At 45.8% G+C, this 17962-nt stretch overlaps 1 protein-coding gene across 2 annotated transcripts in view; it reads left to right on the top strand.

The window, feature by feature from the left end:
- TH (tyrosine hydroxylase) overlaps positions 1 to 17962 on the top strand; it is a 107186-nt gene that overhangs the window by 31104 nt on the left and 58120 nt on the right. For both annotated transcript variants that reach the window (XM_073574054.1, XM_073574052.1), the window contains exon 4: positions 12002 to 12090. In XM_073574054.1, coding sequence (XP_073430155.1) covers positions 12002 to 12090 — 89 coding nt within the window. The remainder of the gene's footprint in view (positions 1 to 12001; positions 12091 to 17962) is intronic.

Raw genomic sequence — 17962 nt, 5'->3', positions numbered from 1 at the left:
TGTGATATTGTGAGATTGCTTTCACTTTGAGTGGGAGAGCCTGGAGGAAGGATGGAGCTGGTGAGGAGTCCTGCGCAGCTTAGCCAGGGGGGACGTGTTGCAGCTATGGTGTCTGGACGAAGGGCTCGCATGGCGTGGTGGGGTCGCAGTGATGGAGTCAGCGGGAAGTGTCTGCATGGTCTGGTGGAGTGGCTACTATGGAGAGTGGCACTCACCATGTGGGACTTGGCCGCTGAGCTGGACTCAAGCATGCTTGACTTCGTGGCAGAAGCTGAACACTTCCTTGGGACTCTGGTACTAAGCAGCTGCAACTGGTGTTGGACTCTGCTCCAAGGCTGCACTAAGGTGGAGGATCCTGTTATGGTGATGGATCCAGGTGGAGGAGAAGATGCACTCAGGTGGAGGGCTCTGTTGCTAGGAGGGCACGCAACAGAGCAAAGCTAAGTGGTGTTTCCCCTGTATTGTCTCTTTCCTCATGTGTGTTATTAGTGCAGTGGTGGGATTAGTCTCCGCACCGACCCATTCCCTAGTGAGGGTTTAGGGTCAGGGTGAGCAAGGGCGTTAAGGTACGCGTGCGGCGACAGGTGTGGAGCCTGTTTAGGGAATGTCAGGAGTGCAGGGAGACTGGCTCAGGGGAGCTTAGGAGGTCTCCATTTCCCCATTCCCTATCGCAGGGCCCACCATTGTTATAGTTTCCCAGGTTCCCCCTTTATTATTTGATTATCGTATGTATAACGTGTAATACCCAAATTCGCCAGGTGGAGGCGGTGTATCCACCTGCACGTTTTATTATTTAAATTCGCCCCACTGGAGGCGGTGTATCCAGGGTCGTGTGTCACATGGGTTCGCCTTGCGGAAACATCTGCGTCCTGACACACGTGACCATGACAGCTTGAACCCTAGACAGGCTAGGTGGGCCTTGTTTTTTACACGTTTTGATTTTGTGGTCTCTTTCCTTCCTGGAACTAAGAATGTCAAGGCAGAGGCCCTCTCTAGGAGTTTCTTTGCTGATTCTCCTGTGGTGACCAAGCCTGCCACCATCTTAGGCGAAGGGGTAGTTCTTTCTGCCATCTCGCCCGATTTGAGACTTGTTCTGCAAGAGTTCCAGGAGGACAAAACTGAGCGTTGCCCCAGTGGAAAGTTGTATGTTCCTGACCAGTGGAAGAAGAGAGTGATGTCTGAAGTTCATTGCTCTGCATTGGCTGGTCATACAGGTATTTTTGGTACTAGAGATCTGGTGAGTCGCTCTTTTTGGTGGCCCACCTTGTCTCATGATGTCAGGAATTTTGTGCAGTCCTATGGGACTTGCTCCCGGTCTAAATCTTGTTCTCGCTCTAGTGGGTTGTTGATGCCTTTGCCGGTCCCCAGGAGGCCATGGACCCATATTTCAATGGATTTCATTTCTGATATGCTGGTCTCTCAAAGAATGACTGTTATTTGGGTGATTTGTGATAGGTTCTCTAAGATGGTTCATCTTGTACCACTCCCTAAGTTGCCATCTTCCTCTGAGTTGGTGCCTCTGTTTTTGCAACAGGTGGTTCGCTTGCACGGGATTCCTGAGAACATTGTATCTGACAGAGGAGTTCAATTTGTGTCTAAATTTTGGAGGACGTTCTGTTCCAAGTTGGGAATTCAGTTGTCCTTCTCCTCTGCTTTTCACCCTCAGACCAATGGGCAGACGGAGAGAACAAACCAGACCTTGGAGTCATATTTGAGATGTTTTATTTCCGCTGATCAGGATGATTGTGTTTCATTTTTGCCCTTGGCCGAATTTGCTTTAAATAATAGAGCTAGTTCTGCCACTTTGATGTCACCTTTTTTTTGTAACTTTGGTTTTCACCCTCGATTTTCTTCAGGGCAGGTGGAGCCTTCTGCCTGCCCAGGTGTTGACACTGTGGTGGAGAGAATGTACCAGATCTGGGACCAAGTGGTGGATAAGTTCTCTCTCCCAGGAAAAGGCCCAGCGGTTTTCCAATCGACATAGGACCATTGGTCCCCAGTTTAAGATTGGTGATATGGTGTGGTTATCATCAAAAAATATTGCTATGAAGGTGGCTTCTCCTAAGTTTAAGCCTAGATTTATTGGACCTTACAAGATTTTGGAGATTATTAATCTGGTCTCTTTTCGTTTGGCTCTTCCTGTCACATTTAAGATCCATAATGTGTTCCATAAGTCCTTGTTGAAGAGGTTTGTTGAGCCAGTTGTGCCTGAGGTGGCACCGCCAGACCCTGTATTGGTTGAAGGTAACTTGGAATATGAGGTAGAGAAAATTCTGGATTCCCGTCTGGCTAGACGGAGACTCCAGTATTTGGTTAAGTGGAAGGGTTATGGTCAGGAGGATAATTCCTGGGTCTCTGCCTCTGATATTCATGCCAAAAGATTGATGCGTGCCTTTCATCGGGCTCACCCTGATCGCCCTGGTAGCGTTGTTGAGGGTTCAGTGACCCCTCCTCAAGGGGGGGTACTGTTGTGAGTTCATTTTCCCCTCCGTCACTGAGGCCTGGTGAACTCCCTATTCTAGTGAAGGAAGGTAGTGAGCCTGATTATCAGGCACCTGGGACTAATGAAGACGATTGGCTGAGTGGAGTCACTGACTGGATTTAAGGCAGCCTACGCCCTTTCTGCCCTGCGGGTGATTTCTCTGTGGACTCTTGGACACCAGTCTGATTCCTGCTCTCCTAAAGCTAAGTTTGCTGTTTTGCCTTTTTGCATCTAAGATTTGTTTTTGTTTTTCTTGCTTTTTGGATTCTGCCACTCCCTGCTGGAGTGTGCAGTGTTCCTTGAGCTCTGTTTTCTGAAAGTACCTGAGTGCTGATTTAGTTTTTGAAGCTTAGTTGCTTCAGGGCCATTTTTATATCAGCTTGTTGGCTTTTGTCTCTGATAGGGTTTTGGCAGATTGCAGACAGCAGCCTTCCTATCCGTTCCTATCTAGGTAGTTTTTGGGCCCCGTCTTTGCTCAGCCTGTCTTTCTGTCTGTGTAAGTGTTTTCCTCTTGCTTCACCGTCATTATATGTGGGGGGCTGCCTATTGCTTTGGGGTCTGCTCTGGGGCAGTTAGATTTCCCCCTTCCTTCTTTAGGTCTATGTATCTCTCCGGCTGTGATCGAGGGGTCTAGGTCATCGTAGGAACCCCCCCACGGCTACTGCTAGTTGTGTTGATAGGTTCAGGGGTCTGCAATCTGATAGTTGCCAACTTCTCTGGTTTTCAGGACTTAGCTAGCATTTCTGTTTTTGCCTCCTACGGTGACTCAATCATAACACTTTACAGCTTCAGCTAACTCCACTGCCAGAATGGCGGCACAAAGTTCGAGTCTTGGAATAGAGTGAGCAGGTTTTGGGGTTAGTTTTGCCTTACCAAGGAAGAATGCACAATGCATCTTGTTACCTTCTTCCAAGGCCTTCAGGTAGGCTACAGCAGCTAAAGCCTCTGTAGAAGCGTCAGAGAAAATGTGGACTTCTCTTCTGATTGTGGCTGAAAGGATGCCTGGGGAGTAACATGGGACTTGGAAATGCTCTAAGACCTTCAGAGACTTCTTCCTTGCCTCCCACCTTAGTTGTTTCTGGGATGATAGCGGAGTGTCCCAATCCATACTCTCGGCGGTCAACTGTCTCAAACAGTATCTTGCCTTGAATGGTGATGGGTGCAATAATCCCAAGAGGATCATAGATGCTGTTCACAACAGATAGGACTCCTCGTTTAGTGAAAGGTTTATCACAAGCTGACACCTGGAAAGTGAACGTGTCCTGCTTAATATCCCAAAGCAGATCGAGGCTGAGCTGCATGGGAGGAACGTCAGAACCCAGAACAAGATCCCTTACACCAGCAGCGTGATCCTCAGATGGAAATGCTTTCATTACCTTTTCACTGTTGGAGATGATTCTGTGGAGTCTAAGGTTCACTGTTGACAACATTTCCTGAGTCCTAGAGAGCAGATCAATAGTCTCTTCACTTGTGGGAAGAGACTTAAGCCCATCATCTACGTAGAAGTTTCTTTCCACAAATAGACGAGCATCAGACCCATACTCTCTCTCACCTTCCCATGCTGTCAGTCTTAGTCCATAGATGGCCACTGCAGGCAAGGGGCTGTTCCCGAAGATATGCACCTTCATCCTGTAGTCTATGACCTTGTTGCGGATGTCGTTGTCTTTGTGCCATAGGAATCTGAGGTAGGCTCTGCTGTCTTCTCTCACGTTAAAGCAATGAAACATTTTTTGAATGTCGGCCATTACTGCTACTGATTCTTGTCTGAAGCGAATCAGCACTCCTATAAGGCTATTGTTTAGATTAGGCCCAGTGAGGAGCAGGCTATTTAGTGAGATGCCTTCATACTGAGCACTGGAGTCAAACACCACTCTAATTTGGTCAGGTTTGCGAGGATGGTAGACACCAAAGGATGGAAGATACCAGCATTCTTCACCTTCTTTTAGCGGGGGTGCGGGTTCCGCGTCACCTTTATCGAAGATATTCTGCATGAAGTCGGCAAAATGTTTCTCCTTCTCCGGCTTTCTTTTTAAGGTTCGTTTTAGGGATGAAAACCTTGCCGTTGCTTGTTGCAGATTATTAGGTAGCCTTGTTCTTGGAGAACGAAAAGGTAAAGGTGCTACCTAGCTATTTGAATCATCTTGGGTGAATTCCTTTTCCATAATCTTTATAAATTCTTTGTCCTCCCTTGCAGGTGCTAGCTGGTTGTCTTCTCTTGTAGAGTTGAACACTGTTGACCCGAGGTCATCATTACGGGACAGGAATATGTTCGTGTCGTCAGAGGTTTCTTTCTTCCACTTGTTGTCAGTTATCTTCTCTTTCACCCAGTAATGATGTGGGCATGGTTGAAAGTAAGTGCTGCGACCATTCGGTAGGACATGAGTCTTAAATGAGGAAATCCTTGTGGGTCTCTTCACCTTTTCTATACAGACTTTGCCTATGATAACCCAGCCTAGGTCAAGGCATTGAGCAAATGGAGCGTCGTGTGGCCCGTTGATTTTCTGACGTACCTTGTGAAGTCGCAGAAGTTTTCTGCCAAGCAGGATCAGGATGTTTGCGTTGTTATCGAGAGCTGGTATCTTGCCTGCCAAAGTCTTTAGATGAGGGTGATGGAGTGCAGCCTCAGGAGTTGGAATTTCCTCTCTGTTGGACGGTATCTGATTGCATTCGACCTGAGTGGGTAAGGGTATCTCCACATTGTTCTCAAGAGAAGACACCATGAGTCCGTTGGCTCGTCTCCCAGAGACCTCCATAACACCGCTGCAGGTGCCTAGGGTGTAGGGGTGAGAGTTTCCCTTTAAGTCAAACATATCAAAGAGTTCTGACCTTGCAAGTGACCGGTTGCTCTGATCGTCCAGGATAACATACACCCTTGCGGTTTTCTCTGGTCGACCCTTTGGATAAACATTCACCAGGCATATCTTCGCACATGACATGTCCCAGAGGCCTTCTCCGCAGACTTCTGTGCATGAAGATATTGAGATAGAACTCACTGTTTGAACATCATCCTCCCCGCCTTGCCTTGTGGTGGGGGAAGGTGTAAACTGTGTAGTGTTAGATTGGGATGGATGGAGCGCTTGCACATGCTCCTCAATGTCACACTCCAAACACTTAATAGATATTTTGCAGTCCTTAGCAAAGTGTTCAGTAGAAGCGCAGCACCTGTAACATATCCCAAAGTTCTTCAGAAGCTCTTTGCGTTCCTGGAGTGGTTTCTTTCTGAAGCCGATGCATTTCTTTAATGGATGAGGTTTCTTATGATTGGGACACATACGATTAGGATTCTCAATCTTCTCACCTCTGTTACTCTTATCTTGTGATTCTGTATGTGTGGGAAGAACATCCGTCTTGTTGACGGACATTGGAGCTTGGTGGTTCCTGTAGTTAAGACGTGGATTCTCGTGTTTAGGAGATGAAGCAAGGTCGCTGTGTTCTCCATAGAAAAAACTTGGATCAGTCTTACAATCTGCAATATTTTCTATGAACTCGCAGAAGTAGGAAAATGGAGGGAAGGAGACTTGGTTTTCCCTTTTGTATTTTGATCCAAGCATGGCCCACTTATTTTGGATATTGGACGGCAGCTTGGAAACTATTGGGCTTACCCCGTGAGCAGTGTCCAGGTAGCTGAGGTAGACAGGTACGGGTCTGCTTTGGCCAGCTGAAGCTCTAACAGGAGGTTGCTGAGCTCTTGGAACCTTGTATTGTCCTTATTAGATACCTTTGGAAAATCCTCTAGTCGCTTGAACAGGGCCTTTTCTATGGCCTCAGGACTGCCATAGCTTCTTTCTAGCCTCTTCCATGCAGCGGTGAGACCCGCAATGGGATTACTGGTGCAGACGGATTTAAGCCTCTTGACCCGATCCGTGGATTGTGGCCCAAGCCACCTGATTAGCAGGTCTAGCTCTTCAGCGGCGGTGATGCCATGGTCACTGATTGTGGTTTTAAAGGTGCACTTCTAACCCCTGTAGTTCTCAGGTTTATCGTTAAACCTTGCAAGACCGGTCTTAGCTAGATCACGCCGAATCATGTACCTTTCAAGGCTGGTCATACCAGCATTCTCCGATTTTGGAAGGACCGTTGCTGGCTGGATAGCATTGTTCCTACAGTCTGTGCTTTGACCTGGGAATGCAGGTACGTATGGGGCAGCGTAGGCGAACAGTCCATTAACTGGCTTAATGAGCTTAGTTTCTGCCACACGAGACTGGAATTGTGTGACTGCCCAGAGTGTGGTGACTTGCCTGCATATTGACCTGCACGTATGTTTCTGTGTATAAGATTTGGTGAGGTGCAGGTTTCCGGTACATTTCGGTGCACAGAAGAGGATCAGGATGCAAGGTTGGCAGCGTATTGTACTGACCTTGTGTGCAGGATGCGGGTAAACACTCTGTGTCCTGTTTTCTCGGGGGAGCATCTATGCAGTCAAGAAGGATTGCAGGAGCAGGGGTAGCCCTGTATTGGCTTCGCACATAGTCTCTAGTACGCTTAAGAGGGTCTTCAGTATCAAAATCACTTAAACTGATGCTGTGTCTTTGGCTCCCACTGATGGCTTGTTCCAGGACCTTTAACCTTGCCATGGCTGTGGCATGTTCGCGTTCCTTCTCTAGGGCCTCTATTCTGTGCACTGCTTCGGCTGCCTCTATTTTCATCTCAGTTTCCTTTTGAGCGAAGGCATCTTGTATTTTAGTGGCCTCGGCTTCTGCACGTGCTTTTACGACTGTTCGCTGAGGGTTGAAGATTTTGGGGAGCGTGACTTAGATGATCGGTTTGACTGTCTGGCTGAGCCAGAAATACAAGATGACATCTCGGCTATTAGCGCGATTCTTGCCTCTGTCTTGGCTTTTATGTCGCGCACCATGCTTTCTCTCTGAGAGTTAAGTTGTTGGAAAGCTTGTAGCTCTTTGCAGGGAACTGACAGATTAAGTCTCTTTAAGGGCCCAGTCACACATAGCGACTCACCAGCGTTCCCGACAACAATATCAACGTGTCAGGATCGCTGGTGAGTCGCTACATGATCGCTGGTGAGCTGTCAAACAGACAGCTTCACCAGCGATCAGCACAGCGATGCCGAGCGCGCAGCGTCACTGTGTACTTTAGTTACCAGCGCGCTGATGCAGGGAGCTGGTAACTAAGGTACACATCGGGTTTCTAAGGTGCGTACGTCTCTTAGAAACCCGATTTGTACCTTAGTTACCATTTCCTGCTCGCTGGTCACTGGTCTCCCGCCTGTCACACGCAGCGATGCGTGCTGACTAGCGGGAGACCAGCGACCGCAAAAATGTCCAGGGCTTTCCATCAATGATCAGCGATACCGGCAGGGGGGCCGGTCGCTGATCGCTGTCACACACAGCGATCTCGCTGCAGGAAGTTCTATAGTTTATAGAAGCTGTGAGCTTTACAGATGAATCTGGTAAGTCTATTTTACTATTCTGTCCCCGGGGCCTGTGGCTGCAAATATGGCTCTGTGAGATGCTGATTCTCTTCACCTTACTTACAATTGGCAACGGTCACAGATAGCTCAACTCAGCTGCCGGCACACATGTTATGAAGAATCCAGAAGATACTTTGATTTCTTTAAGAATTCTTGTTGAATGCATACAAACAGCAGCAGGTAAAAAAGACTTTCTTCAGACAGGCTGAAAACACATGTGCTTCTAATGAAGCCAAGATGGAGAATGAGACACAGGGGGAAGAAGAAGGAAGTGACATCACACCCAGAAGAGGGAGACAGGGAGACAGAATGGACAAACTTGATGAAGAGGGAGGATTTCAGCTTGCAAAACACAAGAACACATAGCAACAGTAAACAAAATGAGAGACTACAATACAGCATGTAAAATGCACAGGACAGTCTGTAAAATGTCTCATTCATGGGACTTAACATGGCACATTGAACTGCACTCGGATGTCATCTGAGTGCAGTCTGATGTACACGCACAGAGACAATGGAGACCATGGAGAAGTTACGTTTTTTGTCTTCTCCGCATCTGTGATGTGATTCTTTCATTCAAGAGAATTGGATCACAGTAAGATGACACTTGGCTCAATCTTTGACATGAGTTTGAGCCAAGTGTCATTAGCACAATTGGCCTGATTCTCTTGCATGAGAGAATATGTTACAACACAATACGGTTAAGTCCAGTGGACGACACAACTTACACCAACAACAGGATGGAATGGGGAGAGGAAGGCCCTCACAGTAGGGGCACCTCCTGAGCTCCAACCTGTGCCTGTCCCTAAACTTCCCTAACGCCCTAAGCAGGTCCTTATCCCCGCCGCCATCATGAGCCTAGTCCCTGTTTGTCCCCTCACTATTCCCTGACTAGTGCACTGGACGGCAAGGACGCTAGCATCACCATTGCAGATGGTGAACAACACAGGGAGAGGGACAACAACAAGACAGACAGAAAAAGGAAAAATAGAACTTAACACTGTCCTCACTTAACCCCTTAATGACCGCCGATACGCCTTTTAACGGCGGTAATTAAGGGTACTTAAACCACAGCGCCGTTAATTCACGGCGCTGTGATTTAAGTGAATAGCGCCCCCCAGTGTCGGATTTTCTCCGGGGTCTCGGCTGCCAGGGGTAGCCGAGACCCCAGAGAACATGAATCGGTCGGTTTTTACCGACCCCCGCTTTTGCGATCGCCGTTATTAACCCTATAACGGCGACCGCAAAAAAAAAAAAAGCCGCGATTTTACATTTAATTTCTCTTACCTCTGATGTGATCGCACATCAGAGGATAGAGAAATAGGGTCCCCGATCCCCCCGGTCCCCTCCCGGTACCTCTCCCTTGTCCTCCGTCCCCTCCCGGTGGTCCCGCGCCCGCCGGCGTCATCCGATGGGCGCCGCCATCTTGAAAATGGCGGGCGCATGCGCAGTGCGCCCGCCGGGAATCTGCTGGCTCCGGCTGGCAGATTCCATTCATTATTTTGATCACTATGATAAACGATCATAGTGATCACAATAATAAAAATAGTACATAACCCCCCCGTTTATCACCCCCTTATATAGGCGCACACAATGAAATAAAAAAAATATTTTTTTTTTCAGTTTTCCATAAGGGTTAGGGTTAGGGTTAGGCTAGGGTTAGGGTTAGGCTAGGGTTAGGGTTAGGGTTAGGCTAGGGTTAGGGTTAGGGTTAGGCTAGGGTTAGGCTAGGGTTAGGGTTAGGCTAGGGTTAGGGTTAGGCTAGGGTTAGGGTTAGGCTAGGGTTAGGGTTAGGCTAGGGTTAGGGTTAAGCTAGGGTTAGGGTTAGGGTTAGGCTAGGGTTAGGGTTAGGCTAGGGTTAGGCTAGGGTTAGGCTATGGTTAGGCTAGGGTTAGGGTTAGGGTTAGGCTAGGGTTAGGGTTAGGCTAGGGTTAGGGTTAGGCTAGGGTTAGGCTAGGGTTAGGGCAAGGCTAGGGTTAGGGTTAGGGTTGGGCTAGGGTTAAGGGTTAGGGTTGGGCTAGGGTTAGGGTTGGGCTAGGGTTAAGGGTTAGGGTTGGGTTAGGGTTGGAGCAAGAATTGAGGGGTTTCCACTATTTACCAACTTTGGGGGTCTAAAAATTGGGATCTAAAAAATCATTTTTGTGGAAATAAAAAATACTTTTTATTTTCACGGCTCTGCGTTTATAAACTTCTGTGACGCGCTTGGGGGTTCAAAGTGCTCACCACACATCTAGATAAGTTCCTTAGGGGGTCTAATTTCCAAAATGGGGTCACTTGTGGGGGGTTTCCACTGTTTAGGCCCATTAGGGGCTCTGCAAACGCAACATGATGCCCGCAGACCATTCCATCAAAGTCTGCATTCCAAAATGGCACTCCTTCCCTTCCGAGCTCTCCCATGCGCCCAAACAGTGGTTCCTCCCCACATATGGGGTATCAGCGTACTCAGGACAAATCGCATAATAACTGTGGGGGTATGATTTCTCCTGTTACCCTTGTAAAAATAAAAATTTGGGGGCAAAAAGATCATTTTTGTGGAAAAAAAATGGATTTCTTATTTTCACGGCTCTACGTTATAAACTTCTGTGAAGCACTTGAAGGTTCAAAGTGCTCACCACACATCTAGATAAGTTCCTTAATGGGTCTAGTTTCCAAAATGGGGTCACTTGTTGGAGTTTTCCACTGTTTAGGCACATTAAGGGCTCTCCGAACGCAACATGGCATCCGATCTTAATTCCAGCCAATTCTGCGTTGAAAAAGTCAAACGGTGCTCCATCCCTTGCGAGCTCTGCCGTGTGCTGAAAAAGGGGTTTACCCCCACATATGGGGTATCGGCGTATTCAGGAGAAATTGTACAACAAATTTTGTGGTTGATTTTCTCTTTTAACACTTGTGAAAATAAAAAAAATTGGTTCTGAAGTAATTTTTTTCCAAAAAAAAGTTAAATGTTAATTTTTTCCATCCACATTGCTTTCGTTCCTGTGAAGCACTTAAAGGGTTAATAAACTTCTTGAATGTGGTTTTGAGCACCTTGAGGGGTCTAGTTTTTAGAATGGTGCCACTTTTGGGTATTTTCTGTCATGTACACCCCTCAAAATGACTTTAAATATGATGTGGTCCCTAAAAAAAATGGCTTTGTAAATTTTGTTGTAAAAATGAGAAATCGCTGGTCAACTTTTAACCCTTATAACTTCCTAACAAAAAAAAATTTTGCATCCAAAATTGTGCTGATGTAAAGTAGACATGTGGGAAATGTTATTTATTAAGAAATTTATGTGACACATCTCTCTGATTTAAGGGCATAAAAATTTAAAGTTTTAAAATTGCAAAATTTAAAATTTTTTTGCCATATTTCTGTTTTTTCATAAATAAACACAAGACTTATCGAATAAATTTTACCACTAACATGAAGTACAATATGTCACGAAAAAACAATCTCAGAATCAGCAGGATCCATTAAAGCGTTCCAGAGTTATAACCTCATAAAGGGACAGTGCTCAGAATTGTAAAAATTGGCCTGGTCATTAAGCTGCAAACTGGCTCTGTCGCTAAGGGGTTAAATACAGCGCTCAGCTGAAGATACGGCACCAGGACCACGAATTCACAAACACAGCAGAAGCACCGCTGCAACCAGAGAGCTCCTTACTCCAGGCTTGGTCAACATGGATTACTCTATCACCGACAGCTGATGGGTCATTTGACTTTTTAAAGGATGGTGGAAGTGGTCACCACCCATATCAGCAGACTAGCAATCAAACCAGCTTCCAGCAAGGAAACTGAAATTTAACCCTTGCTGCCCTGAAAGGAAAAAAAGCTACATTTAAATTATAGCGGAACCAGAGCTGCCACAAATCCAAAAATGAATTGTGACAGAATATATGGCAGGGTGAGTGCACCCTAATAAATGCTATCGCAAAAATGCTTTTCAGCTAAGAAAATTAAGCATAATGCCCACAATTGTAATCCCCAACTTGTAGCTGTCCAGCTGTCGGAAAGTATGAGTATTGCTAGTGCAGGAGGGCATTATATAACCATCGCTAACATATTTCCTTTCCTCAGTTACTCAATAAAGGTCTTTCTTTTGACACATACAGTTCACTGGTTTCCTACAAAAATTGCAGACCTGGACAAATGTCACCACTTGGAAACTAAGTTCGATCCAGATCTAGACTTGGAACATCCGGTAAGTTAGATATCTGTTTTTGTTAACTTGTCAGTCTACAGAAAAATCATTCATGATTTTTAACTCAAAATTGATGAAAATGGTCAGGCCCATATTAATACCGTCCCAGTAGCCACCGTATAATTTTTCCGCCACCAATGCTTTTTATCTTTCTAAATCTATAATTGATTTTTTTTACATTAAAGCGGATTTATCACCAGACTTAAGAACACCAAATTGCATAATTTCCTAAACAAATCTCTTGGACATGATGAGGCTGGTGTACATGCTATGAAAATCTATTCCAGAATGACTATGTAATCCTGATATTAAAACAAGCATTTTATGAGCAATGAAAGAACTTATGAGACAAGAGCATTCTTCCTCTGACTGCGCAGCTTGATTGACAACTGCAGCTGCTGAGCAGCGTGAGATCTCAGCAGCGGGAGGGACACTGAGGCTTGGTGGGTGGAGACTGAGTATAAACTCTTAAATAGGATTTGACTGGAGTTACATGTTTCAGCTCCATGTTCAACCCTCCATCAGGGACTCCATCTGAATGCAGAAAAAACTTCCTGACCGATTCTATCCATGGAAGGAGACAAAGAAGATCCTCCGGGAATTAGGATAATGTGTGTGGCTAAAAAGACACTGTCAGAAATTATGGATATTGGTATACTTTTGCCTCATTGTACGTAATAGCTCTGTTAGGGGTTCCATCTCAATATTGTTTTTTGGGGATTCAAAAGGAACCCTTGATGGAGTCCCGAACCTGACACTCCAATGTAATACAAACCCATTCGTCTAAAGCTATTCTCAGATGAATTTACAAAGTACACCAGCCTCATCATTTTCCAGAGATCTATTTATGCTGTTTTCAGTTTGTATTGTGAAATCTGGTGATGATTTAGGGAATAAATATAAATGCCTGTATTCTTTGACAGTCTGTAGCATTTTTTGTATGATAGGTCTTAGAAATCAGTCATGTAGAAACCCTTCCGAGAGCATGGAGATTAATCTCGTGCAGATCAGTTCCTCCTTTGGGTGGCAGAAGTTTGAGACCACACCATCTTAACCAAGGAGATGGGGCTTGGCTATCTTTTGTCCTGCTTCACAAAAGGTTGAGGGAGAGGCTTCTGCTGCAGCCACATGCAAGACATTGAGGAGGGTGAGGACACTGATAAACTTCTGAGATAAAGAGAGGGGCCTTGCAAATTTTATATATTTCTCAGATTTAACTGTAATCTTAAATAATACTGGAACATAGAAAATAATAAGATTGATGGAGGAATGGTTGGGAATCGGGATATTTTACAATTTTTTGCTAGTTTTCTTAATTTTATGTTAATGTTAAGTGCCTCATCTGGAAAACTTCCTTTCTGGCGGCAGTGTACCCAATTCTTAGATGGAGTTCACTTTCCAAATGGACAATCTATATATATATAAGAGGCATCATGATTACTCGCTAATCCCGCCGCCTGCACAGTAGCTCCGCCCCCACCACATCACCACACATAATCCCACCCCCCCACCCCATTACCACACACAATCCCGCCCCCCCACCACATTACCACACACAATCCCACCCCCCACCACATTACCACACACAATCCGGCCCCTACATCACATCACCACACACAATCCCGCCCCCCAACACATCACCACACATAATTCCGCCCCCACACCACATCACCACTCATAATCCCGCCCCCCACCACATCACCACACATAATCCCGCCCCCCCACCACTTCACCAAACACAATCCCGGCCCCCCCACCACATCACCACACATAATCCCGCCCCCCCACCACTTCACCAAACACAATACCGGCCCCCCCACCACATCACCACACATAATCCCACCCCCACACCACATCACCACTCATAATCCCGCCCCCCCACCACTTCACCAAACACAATCCCGGCCCCCCCACCACATCACCACACATAATCCCGCCCCCACCACATCACCACACACAATCCCGCCCCCCCACCACATCACCACACACAATCCCGCCCCCCCACCACATCACCACACACAATCCCGGCCCCCCACCACATCACCACACACAATCCCGCCCCCCACCACATCACCACACATAATCCCGCCCTCCCACCACATCACCACACACAATCCCACCCCCCACCACATCACCACACACAATCCTGCCCCCCCACCACATCACCACACCTAATACCGCCCCCCCACCACATCACCACACATAATCCCGCCCCCCACCACATTACCACACATAATCCCACCCCCACCACATCACCACACATAATTCCGCCCCACCACATAACCACACATAATCCCGCCCCCCACCACATTACCACACACAATCCCGCCCCCCCACCACATCACCACACATAATCGCGCCCCCCCACCACATCACCACATATAATCCTGCCCCCCACCACATCACCACACATAATCCCGGACCCCCACCACATCACCACACATAATCCCGGCCCCCCACCACATCACCACACATAATCCCGCCCCCCACCACATCACCACACATAATCCCGCCGCCCCAGCATATCACCACACACAATCCCGCCCCCCACCACATCACCACACATAATCCCACCCTCCACCACATTACCACACATAATCCTGCTCCCCACCACATCACCACACATAATCCCACCCCCACCACATCACCACACATAATCCCGCCCCCCACCATATCACCACACATAATCCCGCCCCCCAACCATATCACCACACATAATCCCCACCACATTACTGCACATAATCCCGCCCCCCACCACATTACCGCACGTAATCCCACCCCCCCACCACATTACCGCACATAATCCCGCCCCCCCACATTACCACACGAGGCTCCGTCCCCACCCATTACCACACGAGTCTCCATCCCCCCACATTACTTAGATGCTGGAATGAATAAAAAATGCACATCTTACTGAATCCAGTTTGTTTTTGATTTTACTCTGTGAATAAAATGTATCATTAGTATTATTCAGATTTTTAATGATTATTATTGAATGTTGTCATTATTTACTTTAGTTTAATCACCTGCAGCGTTAATTAGATAGCAATGAGCGTGCCGAGCGTTAGATGGCTGGAAACAGCTAGTTTTCTAATACTGTGCATTGAGTGATCATTGAAGTACAAGGTTAACCATGTAATATAACCCTAAATCGAGGTTTCCAACATTATAGCAACTTTTTACAATGACTCTGAGCTTTGGCTAGAGAAAGGTATTAACTGCTCTGACATCGAAATCAACTGAAATATTCTTTTGTCCTCATGGGTCAAGAGTAGTGTTGAGCATTCCGATACTGCAAATATCGGGTATCGGCCGATATTCGCTGTATTGGAATTCCGATACCGAGTACCGATATTTTTTTGCGTGGGAAATTTCTCACACAGCAATGCCATAAAGTGAGACTAGGGACTTTTTTTTTACAGTGGCGGAGGAATACAGTGCGGAAGGATACCTACCTCCCGTCATTGGATTCCTGGAGCCCGTAGAGAACGGTAGCATCAGCTGGTGCTGCTGCTCTCCACGCAAGATCGTCGTGGGACACTCGTGGACTTCTGTGGATCAGGGGTAAGTATATTGGTGGTTTGTTATTTTAATATTTATTCCACAGATGACAATGGCTTCGGAGAACAAAGTGACAAGTGATGGTGAGTATGTACTCTATGTTATATGAACTGTATGTCTATATGTATGTATTGTATGAATGTATTGTATGTAGTATATATGTATGTTGCATGCATGTAGTATATATGTAGTATGCATGTTGCATGCATGTGGTATATATGTAGTATGTATGTTGCATGCATGTGGTATATACACTCACTGGCCACTTTATTAGGTACACCATGCTAGTAACGGGTTGGACCCCCTTTTGCCTTCAGAACTGCCTCAATTCTTCGTGGCAGAGATTCAACAAGGTGCTGGAAGCATTCCTCAGAGATTTTGGACCATATTGACATGATGGCATCACACAGTTGGCGCAGATTTGTCGGCTGCACATCCCTGATGCGAATCTCCCATTCCACCACATCCCAAAGATGCTCTATTGGATTGAGATCTGGTGACTGAGGAGGCCATTTGAGTACAGTGAACTCATTGTCATGTTCAAGAAACCAATCTGAGATGATTCGAGCTTTATGACATGGCGCATTATCCTGCTGAAAGTAGCCATCAGATGTTGAGTACATTGTGGTCATAAAGGGATGGACATGGTCAGCAACAATACTCAGGTAGGCTGTGGCGTTGCAACGATGCTCAATTGGTACCAAGGGGCCCAAAGAGTGCCAAGAAAAAATTCCCCACACCATGACACCACCACCACCAGCCTGAACCGTTGATACAAGGCAGGATGGATCCATGCTTTCATGTTGTTTACGCCAAATTCTGACCCTACCATCCGAATGTCGCAGCAGAAATCGAGACTCATCAGACCAGGCAACGTTTTTCCAATCTTCTACTGTCCAATTTCGATGAGCTTGTGCAAATTGTAGCCTCAGTTTCCTGTTCTTAGCTGAGAGGAGTGGTACCCGGTGTGGTCTTCTGCTGCTGTAGCCCATCTGCCTCAAAGTTCGACGCACTGTGCGTTCAGAGATGCTCTTCTGCCTACCTTGGTTGTAACGGGTGGCAATTTGAGTCACTGTTGCCTTTCTATCAGCTCGAACCAGTCTGCCCATTCTCCTCTGACCTCTGGCATCAACAAGGCATTTCCGGCCACAGAACTGCCGCTCACTGGATTTTTTTTCTTTTTCGGACCATTCTCTGTAAACCCTAGAGATGGTTGTGCGTGAAAATCCCAGTAGATCAGCAGTTTCTGAAATTCTCAGACCAGCCCTTCTGGCACCAACAATCATGCCACGTTCAAAGGCACTCAAATCACCTTTCTTCCCCATACTGATGCTCGGTATGAACTGCAGGAGATTGTCTTGACCATGTCTACATGCCTAAATGCACTGAGTTGCCGCCATGTGATTGGCTGATTAGAAATTAAGTCTTAACACACAGTTGGACAGGTGTACCTAATAAAGTGGCCAGTGAGTGTATGTAGTATGCATGTTGCATGTAGTATATATGTATGCTGCATGCATGTAGTATATATGTGGTATATATGTAATATGCATGTTGCATGCATGTAGTATGCATGTTGCATGCATGTGGTATATATGTAGTATGTATGTTGCATGTAGTATATATGTATGTTGCATGCATGTAGTATATATGTTGTATATATGTATGTTGCATGCATGTAGCATATATGTGGTATATATGTAGTATGCATGTTGCATGCATGTAGTATATATGTGGTATGTATGTTGCATGTAGTATATATGTTGTATATATGTATGTTGCATGCATGTGGTATATATGTAGTATGCATGTAGTATATATTTGGTATATATGTAATATGTATGTTGCATGCATGTGGTATATATGTAGTATGCATGTATGTTGCATGCATGTAGTATATATGTAGTATGCATGTTGCATGTAGTATATATGTGGTATATATGTGGTATGCATGTTGCATGCATGTGGTAAATATGTAGTATGTATGTTGCATGCATGTAGTATATATGTAGTATGCATGTTGCATGTAGTATATATGTAGCATATATATATGTTGCATGCATGTAGTATTTATGTGGTATATATGTAATATGTATGTTGCATGCATGTGGTATATATGTAGTATGTATGTAGCATGCATGTAGTATATATGTAGTATGCATGTTGCATTCATGTAGTGTATATGTAGTATGTATGTAGCATGCATGTAGTATATATGTAGAATGTATGTTGCATGCATGTGGTATATATGTATTATGTATGTTGCATGTAGTATATATGTTGTATGTATGTATGCTGCATGCATGTAGTA

Source organism: Dendrobates tinctorius, unplaced genomic scaffold, assembly GCF_039654945.1.
Source record: "Dendrobates tinctorius isolate UK_male_01 unplaced genomic scaffold, ASM3965494v1 ptg000037l, whole genome shotgun sequence".
NCBI lineage: Eukaryota > Metazoa > Chordata > Amphibia > Anura > Dendrobatidae > Dendrobates > Dendrobates tinctorius.
The sequence above is the reverse complement of the archived record's forward strand: the minus strand, read 5'-3'. Positions and strand labels throughout refer to the sequence as shown.